At 40.3% G+C, this 17,550-nt stretch overlaps 1 protein-coding gene and 1 pseudogene across 1 annotated transcript; both read left to right on the top strand.

The window, feature by feature from the left end:
* Positions 1-5,684: 5,684 nt before the first annotated feature.
* On the top strand, positions 5,685-7,511 carry LOC144665046 (kelch repeat and BTB domain-containing protein 12-like). The gene has a single exon (XM_078526227.1). The coding sequence runs from the start codon at positions 5,685-5,687 to the stop codon at positions 7,509-7,511; it is 1,827 nt and encodes a 608-aa protein (XP_078382353.1).
* Positions 7,512-11,972: 4,461 nt separating this feature from the next.
* LOC144665959 (uncharacterized) lies at positions 11,973-17,550 on the top strand (annotated as a pseudogene).

Below are 17,550 nucleotides of genomic sequence, written 5' to 3'. Positions count from 1 at the left end.
TCGCAAGAGTCACGTCGGCTTGGAGCCATCCTCGGAGACTAGGCATAAATAGATTGTGCTCGGCAACTTTTGAGCAACTTTTAGCGTTTTGAGCAACTTTTTGTAGTACCAGCAACCTAGGGCAACTTTTGCCATCTTTGGCAACTTTTGAGCAACAAATTGATATAAAACCGATCTTAACCATAAAAGGTCGTTTCATTTCGAAGGATTTTATTAAAACTAAGGATATACAATAATATAGATTTAGGCACGCCTAAAAGCGGAGCTCCCCATTTATTTAATTTTCACTGGAGCTTACAATGTTTTCATTCTAGTGAATAAGCGGCCAAAGTACTAATGTTTATGGCGGTTTATAGGTTCAAGACAAATTTAAATAGCTCACGGTTAAACCGAATGTCAGCAGTACGACAAAAATAATAATCTTAAAGCGGGGCAAAATCATTACTCATGGCACGAAAAATTACTTTAGAGTACAGTAAATTATCTGCTTTCTAGCAATAGAAAATAGTTTCGCGATCCTGTAAAAGTTTCGCAGCAGTTTAGTAGACTCCACAATATCTATTACATTGATATAGGATATATTCAACGTGAACCGCTGAGTCTGTCGGATTAGCTCAATCGGTAAGGTGCCAGTCTGCGGATCGTAAGGTCGTGACTTCAAATCCCAGAGGGTCAAGTTTTTTTTTCTTTTTTTTTTTTTACCCCGTAGCAATAAAATGGGTTTGTTTATTATATCAACCCGGTTTAGCTTTCGATACTCCTTCATGTACGATGCTGGCTTTACAGATAGACACGAAAGTCATCGATCGATTATGGCTCTCAATGTCCACTTTTTTGGCGGTCGATTACTTTCTACACGTAATTTTCAGCCACATTTTGTTTCATTGCTTCTTGTTTTTCTTTTCAAACCTCTTTAAATTTTAAAGGCCGCCTTTATACGGCCGCCTTTATACGGCCGCCTTTATACGGCCTTCTTGCTTCACTATTTCTACCATCAAACTATGGCGGCCATGTTGCGCGACTCCGTACGTACGACGTAAGCGCCCGCGAACCATGCTGCTATCCATGTTGACCATGAAAACTCATTTCGATAGTGTTCCTTCTGTCATGCGTATGGGGCTCTGCTCTGCGGCCCTTCGGGCCGCTGTAGAGCTCCGCTAAAATGACAATAAAATAACACTTGTTTTACGCCTGCGAAATCTGGACAGCGGCTTTCTATCTAACGCGCGCTTAAATCCAGCGGTTACTCGCTGCAACATAGAGCCTGCCGCCGGCCATCTTGGTATTTAAAGTGCGAGTAATATACGCTGGGGCAACTCTTAGTAAACCTGCAAGCGCTTCAATTTCTAGAAAACGCAAAATTCACTCTAGAGAGCAAGCAACTTTTCTAAATTTTGGTGGCAACTTTTTGATATTTAAGCAACTTTAGAGCAACTTTTGGGTATATTGTGAGGCAACTTTTCCTGAATTTACCGGCACAATCTAATCATGCCTATCGGAGACCCAGGGGCAGTTAGTGGTGCAAACAAAGGAGTAAACCGGACAGAACGTGCCGTTCTTGAAAACTTTCGTCGCTACGATTTCTGTCCGGTTTATTCCTTTGTTTCGCCCCACTAACTGCCCCTGGGTCTCCGAGGATGGCTTGGAGCGAATGAAAGCTATTTTTGGAACAACGTTTTCTGGTTGACCGTACCGCGTGAACGGCGTCACTTAGAAAATGGTGTCTTTTTTTGACATTTTCGTAAAAGAGGACAACCTCGGCTCCGGGCAAATCCATGTTTACGGGTTTTCTCACCTTCCCAGGAAAATCCCATGCCATTCGCACCCCTTCTGAAACTTCCAAAATTGTTTGATTGAATGGAAAATTTTTCCAAATCCCGGCAGCGTTGCAGTCATTCTCTATCAATCGAATAATTATTAACGTGACTTACCTGATTTTTTCAACTGCATAGCATGCATCCTGTATTTGAACGGCTGATACTCACTATTAATGCTCTTTCTATTGTCGGGCGGTCCTCTTAAGCCTGGTTTTCACTAGCGATGTGAGCACAAGCGCAAGCATAACAGCTCCGTGAAAACAAACTCGACGCAAGCATAAGCAAAAGTGAAGCGACGTCACCGGCATTAGCGGCCGATTTTTTTTTCAGACGTCTCTTCTCGGGGGCAGGCGACCAGATGTTATCAGACTTGTCACATAAGCAGCGAACATTCGTTGAAATACAATAGCCTCCAAGAGCTTCTAAGTAAATACTGCCTTAAGCATGCAAACGTTCCACGAAATTACTTCCAGTACGCGACGTAGCACTTGCAAATTCAGAGTTTCTGTGTTTGATACCAAAGGGGAGTTTAAAAGTTGAAAAAGGTCGTTCTCGTCAAAGCCAAATAGGTCCTGCAAAGGTCGTTACCTCGTTGCCAAGGGACACTCAGGAAGGGTCATTTACATTTGTAGCTAGTTTTTTCGACTTTTTTTGCTTGTTTACAACAAAAGGAAGGAGAATAGCGGTTAAGTGGGGGTAATGTGGAACCGGAAGGAAGCACATTCTTGTTAACTCTCAAGGGACTGTTTTAATTTCTCAAGGGAATACTTTCCGCTGTGGGTGATCAAAGCGCGTGACTTTTAAAGTGTCACTCTATAGTTGTGCTTCAGCACTTCCGTTCTTGTTTTTTCCACTCGCCGTCACGGTCTTCGCGTTACTAATCCAGTTTTTAGGCTGCTCTCCAACTAACCGAACACCTGGAACAGCTTACATTTTAACTGGATTTCCAATTCCTTTATACCTTTCATTTCGTTGCAGAAGCAACGCAAAATACGCTCACAACAAAAGGAAACATCAAAAAAGTTTCTTAGCTCTTGAGAGATGTGTCATATTATATACAAAGAGAATTCCAAAGAAAAATGATGGCATACACGGGTCAGGGGTGAAGGGACTTTGTTTTATGGCCCGATCTCCTCATCAGATAAAAAAGATATTGAATGGCGCGCGAAAGCAAAACGTCACATAGTCTGTGCGTGCTATTTGATTTGCTTTCCTTTTTTTATTTGCTATTCAATTCCTCAGTGTTTTGCATCATGCCCGGGGTTTGCTTTTTTATTGTTTATTTTGTAACACACTGGTAGATCACTCTTCAGAATATAGAGCACGGAATATGGATTTCTTTGATTAACCTGATTAACATGTCTCAACAGACTCAACAGATCGGCGGCAAAGGTTTGCAAACAAATGAAGGGCAATTCCATTCAACAGGCCTTCCAAGGAAGTTTTTGATGTCGCTTTGTAACTCGTCTCCAACCCCCACCAGTCGCCTATTCGGTGAAGGAAACGTTGTCGCTGTCACAAATATACACCCTTTCAGTGCTAGTTTCTGTTGGCTGTTGGTGCTCTGAAACGAGATTGATGCTACATTTTTAGACCTTTTTAGCTATCAGTTGGAGCAATGTCGTATGTCGCCAAAACCCCTTGAAAGGCCTCGTTTAAAAAGAAATATGTCGATTCAGTGTGATCGAATGATCAACGACATTACGATATGTATAATAGTAAACTGCAACATGAAAATACTTAAAGAATGCCCCCTGAAACAACCTCTTAGCAGGCCTTTGATGACCCCTGATCATGCTATATTTTCATTCCAACTCAGTGTAAAAATCAAAAGATTTCGGAGTCCACTTACCAGATGGCATGATACATAGAGCCAGCAAAGCGACAAGAAGGACAGGGAAAGTTTTCATGATTAAGTCAGTTTGAAGAACAGAGTTACCCATTCTCGTCCCCATATAGCCCTTTCGTTACTCTTAGCCGGCTGGGCCTTGGCACGAGAAAACGAAGGGCTCTGGGGACACAGGATTTACAGTCCTAGATTCTAGGACTTCCGGTCTTCATGTATGCAGTCATGACGTTTCAAAAGAATGTACGAGAGAGACGTTACGTTTTCGACTTCCGTTTAGGAATTCTTTGTTCCAAAGAGCCAATCAAAAAAATTCGAATTAATTAAAAAATCACCAGAGCCCTCCGTTTTCTCGTGTCAAGCCGGCTAAGAGAAACGAAAGGGCTATGGGGACGAGAATGAATTTCACCGCAAAATACATGATGTTGTTTCCAGTCTATTCTCGACCATAGTCTTTTACATCCGGGAACATTAATATTTGCCTGTGTACTGTGACTCCCTCATACAACATTGTGAATTCTTGTGAGGAAAGGTTTCGATGTGAAGCGTTTTACAGGCGTTTGAAGTTTCGTTTCAGCCATAGGCGTACGGGCACCTTCGGACCTGGGAGGGCGGAGACCTTATTGCCCGAAAAAAATAAAATAAAAAAATAACATGCATTGAAAGCTGAATAAAGAGGAATATAAAATGGACAACAAAACCAAACGTGCATTGAAATAATCGTGTAAACCTTGCCTTCTTGCTTAAAGGAAACGATAGTTCTTAAATTAGTTTCGTGGCGTTGCCCGAAGGTGTCAATGCACTGAATCTATTCAGTTTGGAAATATTTTATTCATTCGCTCTAGTTCAACTAAACTTAAAGTATTTTGGGGGAGCCAATTTGTATTGTTTTTTCCCCACTTGAAAGTTACACAAAAGCGTGTGAAACATTCAAGGATGAATGGGTTAAAACCTTTCGTTGAACGTTTTGAGTTAGCCCTGAGAACTTAATATTTGAGTCAAAAAGAGCAAAGCTGGATCCACCGCGAGCAAACGCTTAAGCTATGGAAAAGCTGATAGCGACTGAATCAAACTGAGGGGCCACGCTGAATTTGCGAGAAATCTCGAACATTATTATAGCAAACTGCGAGAGGAAACGAAAGCAAATGAAAGAGAAATTTGGACTTTTGAACCACAAAGTTTGCTTTATTTTCAATACTTTTTCTGTCGATGTAATTCATTTTGAACGTAATGTTGAGAATTGTCGGCTTATTTTCTATTTTTTCTCCAGGCTTGTTGCCCGAATTCTAAGCATTTTGCCCGAAAAATTTCGGCACTGGGGGGGGGGGGGGGGGGCTGCAGCCCCCTCGCCCCCCCGCCTCGTACGCCTATGGTTTCAGCGGTGGCGGGTGTCTCGGAACCTTAAACCTCAGACCCCTCGAAAACTCAGACCCCTCGAAATCCTCACGCCTGGTCATGTCAATAAACCTAGTATCATTCAGATGGAAAGCTGATTTCAAAACCACTAGTTATGGTTGTACCGTCAGGACTGAAAAAACCTTAACCCTTTACACCATAAGCAACGCACGATGCTGGATACAAGTGTTTTTTTTTTCGAGAAAGTCCGCTGGCAAATTTCTTATTGATATAATTATTTCAGGCCTCCGTTTCAGCTTCAGCCGTTGAAACCACCCGCGAGATCTGGGAACGAGATATTAAAATTTAGGCTCGTTGGAGAGAGGGCCTGGCAGCGAGACTTGTGACTGCATCGATGACTTCAAGAAGCCATCAGTAATATTCTTTAGTCTCTCTATATTGTTGCGAATTCTATATTAATAATGATTCTAAACTGATCCAAACCTATCACACAAACTCAAAGCTCAACATGGCTATTTTCTCTTATCGATCCCTCGCGTTACAAGATCCAAAAGTCATACGATACTTAGCTTTACAATAATACAAAAATAAACACTAATTAACGCCACACCTCTATTGCGTAACATCAATTCTCGACAATAATCAACTACAATAGTTTTAACGGGATGGCGGTTACGAGTAGCAAACAAAACATATTCATGCCACAAGAAACACACGACAATCCTTTCGACATTACCTTGGTGGTGGAAGATGGCACAGAATTCAAAGCTCACAGAAAAGTTCTTTCAGAGGCAAGTTTTTTCTTTGAGAAGCTGCTTAACAGTGGCATGATGGAGTCTAAGAAAGGAGTGGTTCGATTGGAAATGCTAACGGAGGCTGGTTTAGGAGCTGTGTTGGAGTTTATTTACACCGGTGACGTTCAGATATTGACTGAAGATGATGCTCGGGACCTGATCGAGATAGCTGACTATTTGTTTATTCTGCCATTAAAAACTCTGGCTTGGAAAGTTTTAGCAAAGATGTTAAATACTTCAAACTGTATTTCAGCCTATTATGTTGCAGGAAGACATCAATGCGAAGAGCTTGTTTCTGACGCTAAAACATTCATCCATGCACATTTTACCAACGTAGCGAAAGCGGAAGAGTTTTTGAACATGTCGAGCGAGGACGTTAAACAGTGGATTTCAAGTGACGAAATAAATGTCAGCGCAGAGGAAGATGTGTTTAAGATCATTCTAACTTGGATTGATCACAACAAAAGCGAACGAGAGAAGTATTTCGCCGATTTATTTCGTCAGGTTCGGCTGATTTATATTTCGCGTGACTATCTGCTCAATGATATCGTGACAAATGATCTCGTGAACGGAAATGCATGCTGTCTGGAGCTTGTGAAAGACGCTTTGAACGCAGTTGACTCAAAATATTCTGAAAATGTCTCGTTTCCGTCTCCCAGGAAGTCACTTGAGACTCCTGTTATAGTAGTATGTTTACACAATAGAAACCTCTGCAAGGAACTCATGTGTTATGCTCCCCGTACAAATACGTGGTACAAGTTGAGTGACACTTCACCGCCGATGGAGCAAATGGTATCTTGTCACGGTACGTTGTATACTTTCGTTGAAAGCGTGACTCAGGAGCGTGACTGTAGACTATTACGCTATGATTCATTCTTTGATCGATGGACGAAGGTAACGTTTAAAGGAAAAAGAAATTTACAGCAAATTTTTGCCAATGACAGTGATAACAATGAAGATGGAATTTACGCTCTGGAATCAGAAAATGAAACATCTTGCCCTGATTGTGTCTCTTTGCATTCTTGCAGTGGGCCTGAGCGAGTGTCAGAATTTTCTCCTTGTGGGAAACAACATCTTTCCTACATCACGAGGTACAAACCAGAATCGGACTCCTGGGAGGACATAGCAGCATTTGATTTGGGTTTAAGGACAGACATTTGCATTGTTGCAAAAGACAATTTTATTTATTTCATCGGTGGCGCAATTCGAGGAACTGACAATGCCTTAACAGATGTTGACAGGTATGATCTCAGCGAAAGAAAATGGGAAAAACTGGCAAATCTTCGAGAAGCAAGAGCAAGAGCTTCCGGGAACGCTGTGCCAGGGAAAATTTTCATTGCTGGTGGACGGTTAAGAGCCACTACTTCTTTTCATTATACAGGTGCATATGCCAAAACATGTGAAATGTACAACGAAACAACAAACGAATGGCATTTAATGGCGAAATCAAGGCGGTCACCTATTGGCAGCATAATGTGTGTCGAGGACAAAGTTTATTTAGTGGACGATACGTGGTTCACCTGGGGGGGAAGGGGAGAAATTGAAAGCTATGATCCTGAGAAGGATGAATGGAATGTCATAACTAGAATAGCCCTTCCAGCCCTCCTACATAAAAGGATGGCTGATTTCAGTGTAATATCCTGTTCAGTGAGAGTTTTTGTAGGAAGTAACCTTCATTGGACACAGGTTAGACTGTAGCAAGAGGGCTGTGAACAGACTAGACACAGGTCATCACGTGATAAAAATGTCTCAGCCCTTAACATGGACATCACGTGTGAAAGAATGACGGAAAGTGACTCCCAACTAAGTGACGTGACTTGTATCGGTTTTTGTTTGTGAAAAACAAACTTTTTATATTAATCTACACTAAGACAAACAAGAGTTTAGTTGACAACCAAGATTTCATTAAACTGGCAACTTAAGAAACCAAGAAAGCTCGGGAAGATCCGTTCTTTCATCGTGTTAGGCCAAGTAAAAAAAATTGTTTCTCGTCCGGATTTCTATAAAAAAAGAGAGCGGGCGGGCGCTTTTTTCATGTTTTTTTTTGTCATAGTTTATTTATTATTTTGTTGCATTCCTTATCTGTGTTGTTCGAACATCGATGTTTTTTCCTCCATCGTTAAATTCTCCAGAAGCGAACTTGCAAAATAAATCCTGCGAGGTAATTGACCTATCCAGTACGGACCTAGTGTACCAAGGATTTAAAATTTTTGCCTGAGTTCGTATTAAAACGCAGACAAAAGCCATGTCTTCAGTACTAAGTACAAAGTGAAAGTAACGATTGTTCGTTTTTGTTCGTTCAAACTTTTCCAATAACAAATAATAAAAAAGGGAGGCGGCCGCAAAAAATGAAGCGGGCGGGGACGAAAAACCATTTGGGTTTTTATTTACTTGGCCTTACATTCCATCTTCTCTGTACCTATTAAACCTAGAGCAAACTTATTTTTACAGCACGTCGAAAAGAAAAGTGAACGTCGCGAATCACTAAAACTGGTCTTTCTTGTTTACATTTCTAAATTGTTTAGTTTCTCTTGTTCGCGTCTTGCAGTCCAGGAGTCTGTTTTCAGCTCTTGTTCCCAGTCTCTTCATACGAGCCCTAGGCACCAAGGCCCTCCAACTCCCCGCCCTAGACTGTTCACAGTCCCCTATTTTTCCGTGAAGTTATAGAGATCGATCGTTGAGTTCGACGGGCTCTGCGGGCCGCCATATATCTTGGTTCATGAACGCGAGAGAAGACTGGGGGTAGCGCAAAATCCCCCGTGGGTAGGGTTGTGGGGTATTTATAGCACGTAGCCTGTTCCAGACGTTCGGTTAGTTAGGAAGCGGCGCACCCCTCTCCTATTTTTTTTTTCGCTCGCCGTTCTTCGCGTCGCTTCCCAACTAACCGAACGCCTGGAACAGGCTAGGGAAAACGGGAATTTTCCACCCTCCCCAGTTTTCGCTCGCGTTTTGATGAACCAAGATGGCGGTCCGTCGACCTCACGGAAAAATAGGAGACTGTAAACAGTCTATCCCCGCCCCCAAGAGAGCTTCTGTGTAGGCCAGGCGGCTGATTTACTTAAATGTGGTCTGGGGAATTTATTTTCGGAAACACGGCTTTAGCCTATAGTTAGGGCTTTCCACAAGTTGCTCGAGATTTCCCAAAAAGTTGCCCGTAATTTCTCAAAAAGTTGCTCAAAAGTTGCTCCAAAAATCCAAAAAAGTTGCTTCTGATAATAAAAGTTGCTCGAAAGTTGCTCCAAAAAATCCAAAACGCTGCTTCTAATCAAGATAATTTCTTTAAATGTATGCTAATTTCCCTTTGATGGTTAGATTTCTAAACAAAACAAAGATTTCTAAGCAGTTTTATGCAATTTTACAGCAAAATAAATATCTAAATAACATATCGAGGGGAAAATTTGTAAAATGATGACGTCATGTTTGCTGAGGAGTTTTTGTAATGTTTAAATGCAGAATGAGCCGAAAGTTGAAACGTCTTCAGACGTTTCTCGAAAATCTTCGTCAAACTTCGTAAATCTTCGGAATCGTTCGTTGGCCTTTGAAAAACACTCGGATAATCTTCGGAGATCTTCGGTCTGAAAATTGCCCAAAATGCAAAAAGTTGCTCGAGAGGAAAAAAGTTGCTCGAAGGGGAAAAAGTTGCTCGAAACATGAAAAGTTGCCAAAAAGTTGCCGAGCAACTTGTGGAAAGCCCTACCTATAGTTTTATGGTCATGAAGGTAGATATAGAAATCAGACTTAACAGCTGTCAATTATCCTCGATAAGCCTGTCATTTCAGTCAAAAATAAGTTTTAAGCATCGCGCATTTCCGATGCGATTCAAATCGAACCACTCCATTAGATAGCGAAGAGGCTGATTTTCACGCAATGTTGTTACAACTCGTTAGGAAGTCTGATTTATCGAGGACCTCCCTTGAAGCTACAAGCAGCATCTCTGATCAGTTTACTGCTGTTTGTAAATATCAGATTGAACAGAAATAATCTAGAACTCAAGAACCCATTCGAGCGCGCGCTGGAACTTGTTGATTGGAAAATTAATCGTTTAAAAAAATTAAACTAACTTTATTCTTTAAAATTGTTCAGATATCAAAGCCCTTTTAATTTGCCTGTTGTTTTAAGAAAACTAAGCTTTCGCTGTAATTAACGACCCTTGAAGACTGTTTTTACAACTTCATGGTCAGTGGCCATCTTCGAACGAAAGGGCGCCGTTAATTATAACGTTTCGTGATAACAAACGATTTCCCATCGCGACAAAATCAAACGCTTCACGGCTTCAATTCAGTTATGTTTCCCCTCCAAATAAGTTCATAGTTCTCTAGTTCAGTGAACTTGAATTCTTTCTTTGTCACAGTGTTCGCGCCTAATGGTGTAATTGTTTATTAAACACCCGCGGATAACCTGCCGAGGTCGACGTAGGGGGCGGGATGGGCCGAGAGAGGGAGGGAGGTGTTTTCAGGCGTTTTCCTTAAAGATTCAGATCATAGAGTATAAAAAAAATCGATTTTAAACAACTTGTAATATAACTTGAAACCTCCATCCAGTTAAAAATAATAATTAATAAATACGGCAGGAGAAACAATCTTTGTGCTATTCAGGGTCTTCTCTTAGCTTCTCTGAGATGTAATTAACCCGAAGCTATCCAACGGAAGAACAAGTCCAATACATTAAGGAAAAAGGGTTTGAAATTGAGATCATTTCTCTACAATGCGTTAAAAAGGAAATCAACCATGAAAGCTCTTTTTCCTAAGCTTACTTCGTGAAATAATTAAAATTGAGTTATGGAATCTTAAACATCGTGCATTAACGCACGGTAAAGCGAATGCGGTATGCAAGCGAGGCAAGATTGAAAATGCTATTTCCAGTATATCCAAACGTCCAGCAAGAGTTGATTTCTAGTCGAAAATGGCTGTACATTATATTTCTAAGGTAGCATTTGTACGTTATTCCTTATCAAATGTCTAAACAGTCTTTAAATAACGTAGTATCGATGTTTATTAAAGACAAAGACATCATATACCAATCGTTGTTAATAAAACAAGATCGTGTGCTTGTAAATTGAAGTACTTGCTTCTTTAACTAGTGAATCTGGAATTTTTTTTTTTTTTTTTTTTTTTTTACTTTTCGAAAAAAATGGGTCGGTCGGGCGATGGGAAACGAAACATTTTATTGGGATGGCCTAAGAGAACGTTTTGAATGATTTTAAAATTGCAGAAAGAGCAAATCTTATACGTAACCCAGCGCGTGTCGAACTGATGTCCATCCAAAGACGCAGTTTGACGGATGACACCTTAGATGTAAAAATCTCTTGCCGGCTTTCAATTAGTTTGTTTTTAGTGTAGACAGCTAGCTATACATGCGATCCGCACTGAGCGCGCTGCATAACTACAATATTTATCTCCCGTGAGTTAAATCGCAGTGTGTGGTCTTGCTACACGATGCGGAAAAGCACGCACAACAACGCTTAACGTTATTAACGCACGCATCATCGCATATCGTTTGCAAACTTTTCACGAATGCTAACGTAAAAGTCACGTATCGACAGATTTCACGCTAACAAAATGGCCTACGTAAGGTATAAACATAGGGTAGTTGTGAACTAATGTGGTCATATGTGCGTAAAAATCTTGTTCTGGATCATTGATATGACTAAAAAGATACAAAATAAGCTAAGATACTTAGATAAATTGTAGAACTGTGTACACTTGAAATTCAGAAAGGAAATGGTGTAAAGAAAATCCTAAAATGCAGACTAAAGATTAAAAAGATATTAACCAAGATGCAAAACAATAACTTCCCTGTTTACCAAAGAAAGTTCTATATATTATCCCCTTTATTGACGATTCTCGATATTCTCCCTACGTTTCTTCTTCAAAATATATTAACACCGCAAGGAGAATTCAGATGTAGATCATCTCGCAATATACAGTATTTATATAGAAGTAAACTGCTTTTGTGAATTGAGTTTGCGCGGTGTTCATTTTTCTTAGTCCTTAATGACTTTGCAAGTCCACCTGCTGACTTTTTGACTTTTCGAAAATATATATTCTAGGAAATATAATTCCATTAATTGCAACAGTTCACTTGCGTTTATTGAATCACTTAAAACTTATTAACTTCTCTAGGGGTCTTTCTGCTCGACGGAGCATGCCTTCGCTAGCACGTCACGGTAGAGTGAACACCGTGATTTATTAATGCGCAGGGACGTGTGCCTCTATTCTTAATCGATTCTCTTTTGTTTTGCTTTCCATTGTGGTGGTGTTGTTGAAGTAATCTAATCGAAATATCCTTGCCAGTGGTGTTTGGGGTTGATTCATTTTGTGCCAAAAAACGCGTCTTGGACCACGACCGCGCTTCGCGGATGATTTAAAAATGACCGATGCGGCGGAGGAAACGCCTGGCGGTAAGCTCGCCATTGGCGAGAGAGAAATGGGCGAGGGGTTAGAATCGTGCGAGAAAAACTTCGAAGAGTTTGACTATAAATGCGGGCATGGTCCAGAGGCAGAATCGCTTCTACGGGAAACTATTAGCCAGCTTGAAACGGCGTTACGCGAATCGACCAAGCTACTGTCCCAGCGCGACAACGAAATAAACTCTTTGCGAAATGATCTTGGTACATGCCGTGGAAATCGCGATAATAACGTTAGCGTTACTCTGGAAGAGGAAGTAAAAAATTCTCAGAAGCGAGTCATCGATCTTGAAAAGGTTATTCAGCAACTTCAACAAGATATTAGGATGTACAAAGCGGAGAGAGAGAATATGTCGACAAAGGAACAAGACTACGATGGGAGTGTTTCCGGCCAGACTTGTTATTGCGGTTCACTGTGTGGTGCCATGAAAGAAATGGTAGAATTGAAGAAAAAACTGCAGGTAACAGAGCAAAAGTACAGCAATCTGAAGCGAGCTTTCAAGAGCTTGGAACGAAGCAAGGTCAGAGTAGGAGTCGCACATCGAGATAGTCCTTGTACCGTCAGCTAAATGGAAACCAAAGAGAAAACAAAGACGCCGGATATTACATGACTTAATACATAAAAACAAATGTATATGTTTATTATGTTGACCTCGTGGTGAACTTGTTGGAAACGTGGAAGGGCGAGGAAAAGAGTTTTCACTCGCCGACTCTACAATATAGTTTGTGACCTCGGGCGTGTTGGCGCGTGTTTTTATAACTGGCGCCTCCTGCCGGCTCGTCGGTTGATTTTAGGCGGGAAAAGGTGTCACAAGTGTCACCTTTGGCGGGCTGGTGAACTTCCGCCACCCGCTGTGAACAAGAAGTAGTTATTCAGAGATAGACATCTAGCAGTAATACCCTATTTATCACACTCATTTAACGGCAAATTATATAACAAAGCTGTTGAAAACATTCACAAGGGATTATATCTTTACCTGATGAGGAAAATTGGGCAAAATGATGAGCGAACCTAAGTAAAAATCGATAAAAATAAATGAACAACCCGGAAAACATTGTAACTAACCGAAGGTCGATTTGCTTTAAACCTTCTCAAAAGAATAACACATAAAACTGTATGACTGATAAATTCAGTTAGTCGCCTGTCAGTTTCTATGAAATATCATATAGGATATATGCACGGAAAGACATTAACGGGTACGAATTTAACCGGTATATTTATTCAAAACAAATCAAAACAAACAATGCATAAGCAACTTATTTATACCGTTTTATAAAACAAGATCAATAACAAAGTGAAATAAATCGACAACAAACACTGGTTGTTTATCCCTCGCAAACATATTTGAATCAAAGTGAACAATCAAAACGTAACGTTGCAATTTTTTAGTTGCATTACAGATAAGTGAAAATAATTTTCAAGTACACTTGTATACTTGAAAAGTTGAGGATTTACCTTAAATTGCGCCAAATTACTTATTTCTAAGACGGCAAACAAGTTGGTTTCCTGCTAATTAAGCCATACTTTATTTCTCTAGAACACTGATAAACAGATACTTAAGAGTGCTTTGAACTGCACATTTAAAAAACAAATTCAGTTGGCCACTTTGTTCACGTTTCGTCGTTCGTTACACTTCCAATCTTCCTCAGTCATATAAATACTTGTTTATTTAAGTTATAATTACTTTTTAAGTGTTCTTCTACCTTAGGAAACTATTGCTTTGAGGTTTAATTCCTTCAATTTGAAACTAATATTGTAGCTCAGGAATGGTTTAAACAGCACTCCTTTAAGACCACATGGAATGTATTGTAAAGTCATGTTGTACAGTCAGATGTTGGTATTAGAACTGTAGCTAGTATAGCTTTAGTATAAAGAGGTATTTGACATGTACATGACAAAGGCCTAACTTTTCTTCGAAGAGGCCTTCACTCAAAGAATCGATTGCAACATCCATTAGAACACACTAAGCCTATAACTGAATGTATATACTGCACACTCCGCTGTTGTCACTGTTCAAAAACAAATACCAATATAGCGGTACGGTACCCCAGTAAACGCTTTTTCAAGTTGCACCTTTGGACAAAGGCCTATCTTCTCTTGGCAAGGCCTTCATTCGAACCATAAATAGGTACCATGGATTGTAGCATCAGCAGAACAAAAACATATACACTCACTCCAGTTGTTAGTGTGTCGCTCAGTTAGTGTTGTGAAATGGTGATCTCTCTAGAGAGTTCCATCCCTAGCCAAAGCTGTAAAAAATGTACATGTTAAGACCGATTTCACTGACATATATATGACAAAGGCCGATCCTAAAACCAAGGCCTATTAAAACTGAAATAAAACTATGAAATGAAAACAAATGAGTGGTACCTGACTAAGTTTAATTGATGATAAGTAGGTTAGTTAAAAATGTTGAAAAGATTGTACCTCAGGTTTTGGGATATAGCGAAGTACTTTGTACAAGTTGTAGCAGTGTCCCAGGCGTTCGGTTAATTGGGGAGCAGTGCAAAAACGGGATTAGCGGAAGGAATGGTGAATGGGCTAGGTAATTTCTTGAATATTAAAATCAAGTATATGGGTGTTGGACGAGCTTAAATTTGAAAAAAATAAAGGGACATTTCACAGGTCATGTTTAGGCCGATGAATAAAGGGTCAATTGAAGGAAAAAAGCTAGCTCTCAAGAAAAAAAAATCCAACCAAAATCCCTTTATTAGCATTGATTTCAAATTTGGTTCTATCTCCGTGCGCGCACTTCCAGAAATTTAATTCGCGTACGGGTACGCCCGTAATAAAACAGCAGATAACTGAAAACTTTCCACGGTTCCACAATTATACGTAAACAGATTCAAGAACGACACATAAAAAAGCGACCTTTAATTTTATATTTTCCCTCATTAACTATTTCATCAAGACCCGTGTTACAAGACTGGCAAGTCTTAAGCTAATATTAAGACTCTACAAATTTCGTCTCACTCGACTCAGCTTAGCTAAGTAATTAAAAACACATAAGTTATGAGTGTAAATTAAATAATCTCTTCAGCTAAGTGGTTGTCAATGACTTCCAATTAAAAATAAGCTGTTTACTAGACAGTTTTCAAAATTTTAATTACGATTAACTTATAATGTTTGTCGACTTCCAGTTTAGTAAATTAGGCGAACACCTGTGAAATGAGACTATCCACACTGCGAAACGTAAAAAACAACATAACAAACTTGAGTAGTAATTGGAAGGAAAATTGTCACATTTGGACCACCTTAAAATCACATCATTGATTCCTGGGTCTTTTTTTAGCTCCCTCATCCAGCTTACGATATAAGGAAACATTTTCCACGATCACGTTATCTTGCATAACAAATTACTACCAAAGTTTCGCGCGGTTTTCCACCGTCACTTTCCAACTACGACACTTTGAGAAGAAAACCTAAGGAGCTTGCCGTAGATAAATAGCTTAACAAACATCCATTTGAATGAAGCATGTTACACTTCCATAAGTGAATAATCCAGGATCGTAGCTATATGTCATGGTGTGGCAAAATGTACTTACAATAAAAAAAAAATACAAAAAACAATCTATTTAATTTTTATTGATTTTGCAGAGATGTTAGGTTTCCAGTCGAGAGCAATTTCGTAAATACACAAATCTTGATCATCATAAAATAACTGTTGCGAGTGCTAGCCTTATCAAAATAATCTCAAGAGTTGGTCAAAAAATGTCGTAAACAAGGTCTTTCATCTAGGGAAGGCGGGGTTGGGGGGGGGGGGGTGGGTGGAGCGGTGCGCTAAATAGATATTTTTTTGGCTAATTCAGTGATAAAGTCTGCGCCCTAACGCAGCCTCGTTACCAGTTGTTTTAAAAAGGCAGCTTTTCTTGAAAGCGTAAAACAAGGGTAAAACTAGAAAGACGAAATTTAATTTTGTTTATAGCCCCACCATTCTGAGCAGGAAACAGAATTGAAAGTGAAGAAGCTAACACGCGCGCGAGCAACTGCCAATCGCCCTCCCATTCCCCTTTCGCGCAACTTTGCCCCAGGGTCTTCCAGCCCCTTTGCGTTGGAACACCTGAAAGACCCTGGGAACTAGGCTGCCACCCGCGCTGTTTAGTGTTCCCAAAACAGGTGACCATTCCCAGAAATCTTACTTTAGGACAGGTACTTCCGGTTGGGCCAACCACGAGCGGGTCAACAAGTCTCTTTTATTGTTCTTTGTTCACCCTCAAAACACATCAAGCTCTGACTCGCCACGTGATACGGTTAACCAAATTACCATTTCTCCTTCAGACACTTTTTCCTATGTCTTTGATGGAGAATTCTCGAATGCAAGGGAACGAAAAGACGGTTAAAAATGCTACCAACAACTTGGACGATTTCGAGATTGATTTCTTCGACGACGACTCAGAAAAAGAAGAAGATAGTGATGATGATGATGGTGATAGAAGCCGAGGCGAATACAAAGGACTTTCACCCCGATATAGCCTCTGTAACGTCAAATTCTCTGTTAAGAGCCACGATTTGCGAGCTTGAGCGAGCGTTAAAGGACACACGAAGGCTTTTATTTGAAAGAGACAATGAAAGCAGCGCCTTACGTCAAGAACTGGAAAAAGCGCGTAAAGATTTTCACAGAGAGCAACAAGCAAGGAAGAAACTCGAGGTGGAGAATGAATCCAAAGCGGAGAAATCTCGAAAAGAGGAAAACGAGAAATCAAAATTACGCGAAGAGATCAACGAACTGAAGGAAAAATTACAGGAATTTGAAAATCCGCAGCAAAGTAGCGATCCGGACGAGATAGTTCCATGTTGTTCGTCCATGCATGAATTGGTCGAGTTACAACGTAAACTTAAAGAAACTGAAAAACAATTAGAAGACTTTCAAGGTAAACAACCAAGCGGGGGCAGGCGAGCAGAAAATAGTAGCTACAAGGCCGCACCAGTGCAGTGGAGGCGCGGCCACAAAGACATCACAAACAAACACCAAAAGAACTTCAAACGCAACTTAAAATGAAATTTCTGCGAGATGCGTTTTTCTATTATATGATTGATTTTCACGCTGACGAGCAAATGAAAGCAATTTTAGCAATTTTGGATTACGAGGACAGACGGGAAGATATTATTATAGAAGCACACAAAATGCGAAGGCAAGGAAAGAAGTTTACAGTGACAGAGGTTTCTAGTAGGTCATTGACATTTGTGCAGGAAGAAAAACTTTAATGACGCCGCCTCACTTCGTTTAGGATATTAGGAAAGAAAAAAAAAAAATAGCGCCCAGCCGGGACAATGAAAGCCCAACCGGTATCTGGGAGGCCATGGGTTCGATTCCCGTCGGGGACTCAGAA

Source organism: Oculina patagonica, chromosome 9 (assembly GCF_052425735.1).
Source record: "Oculina patagonica isolate OP01 chromosome 9, crgOcupat, whole genome shotgun sequence".
Lineage (NCBI taxonomy): Eukaryota > Metazoa > Cnidaria > Anthozoa > Scleractinia > Oculinidae > Oculina > Oculina patagonica.
Note: the sequence above shows the minus strand (reverse complement) of the source record. Positions and strands in the feature narration are given on the sequence as shown.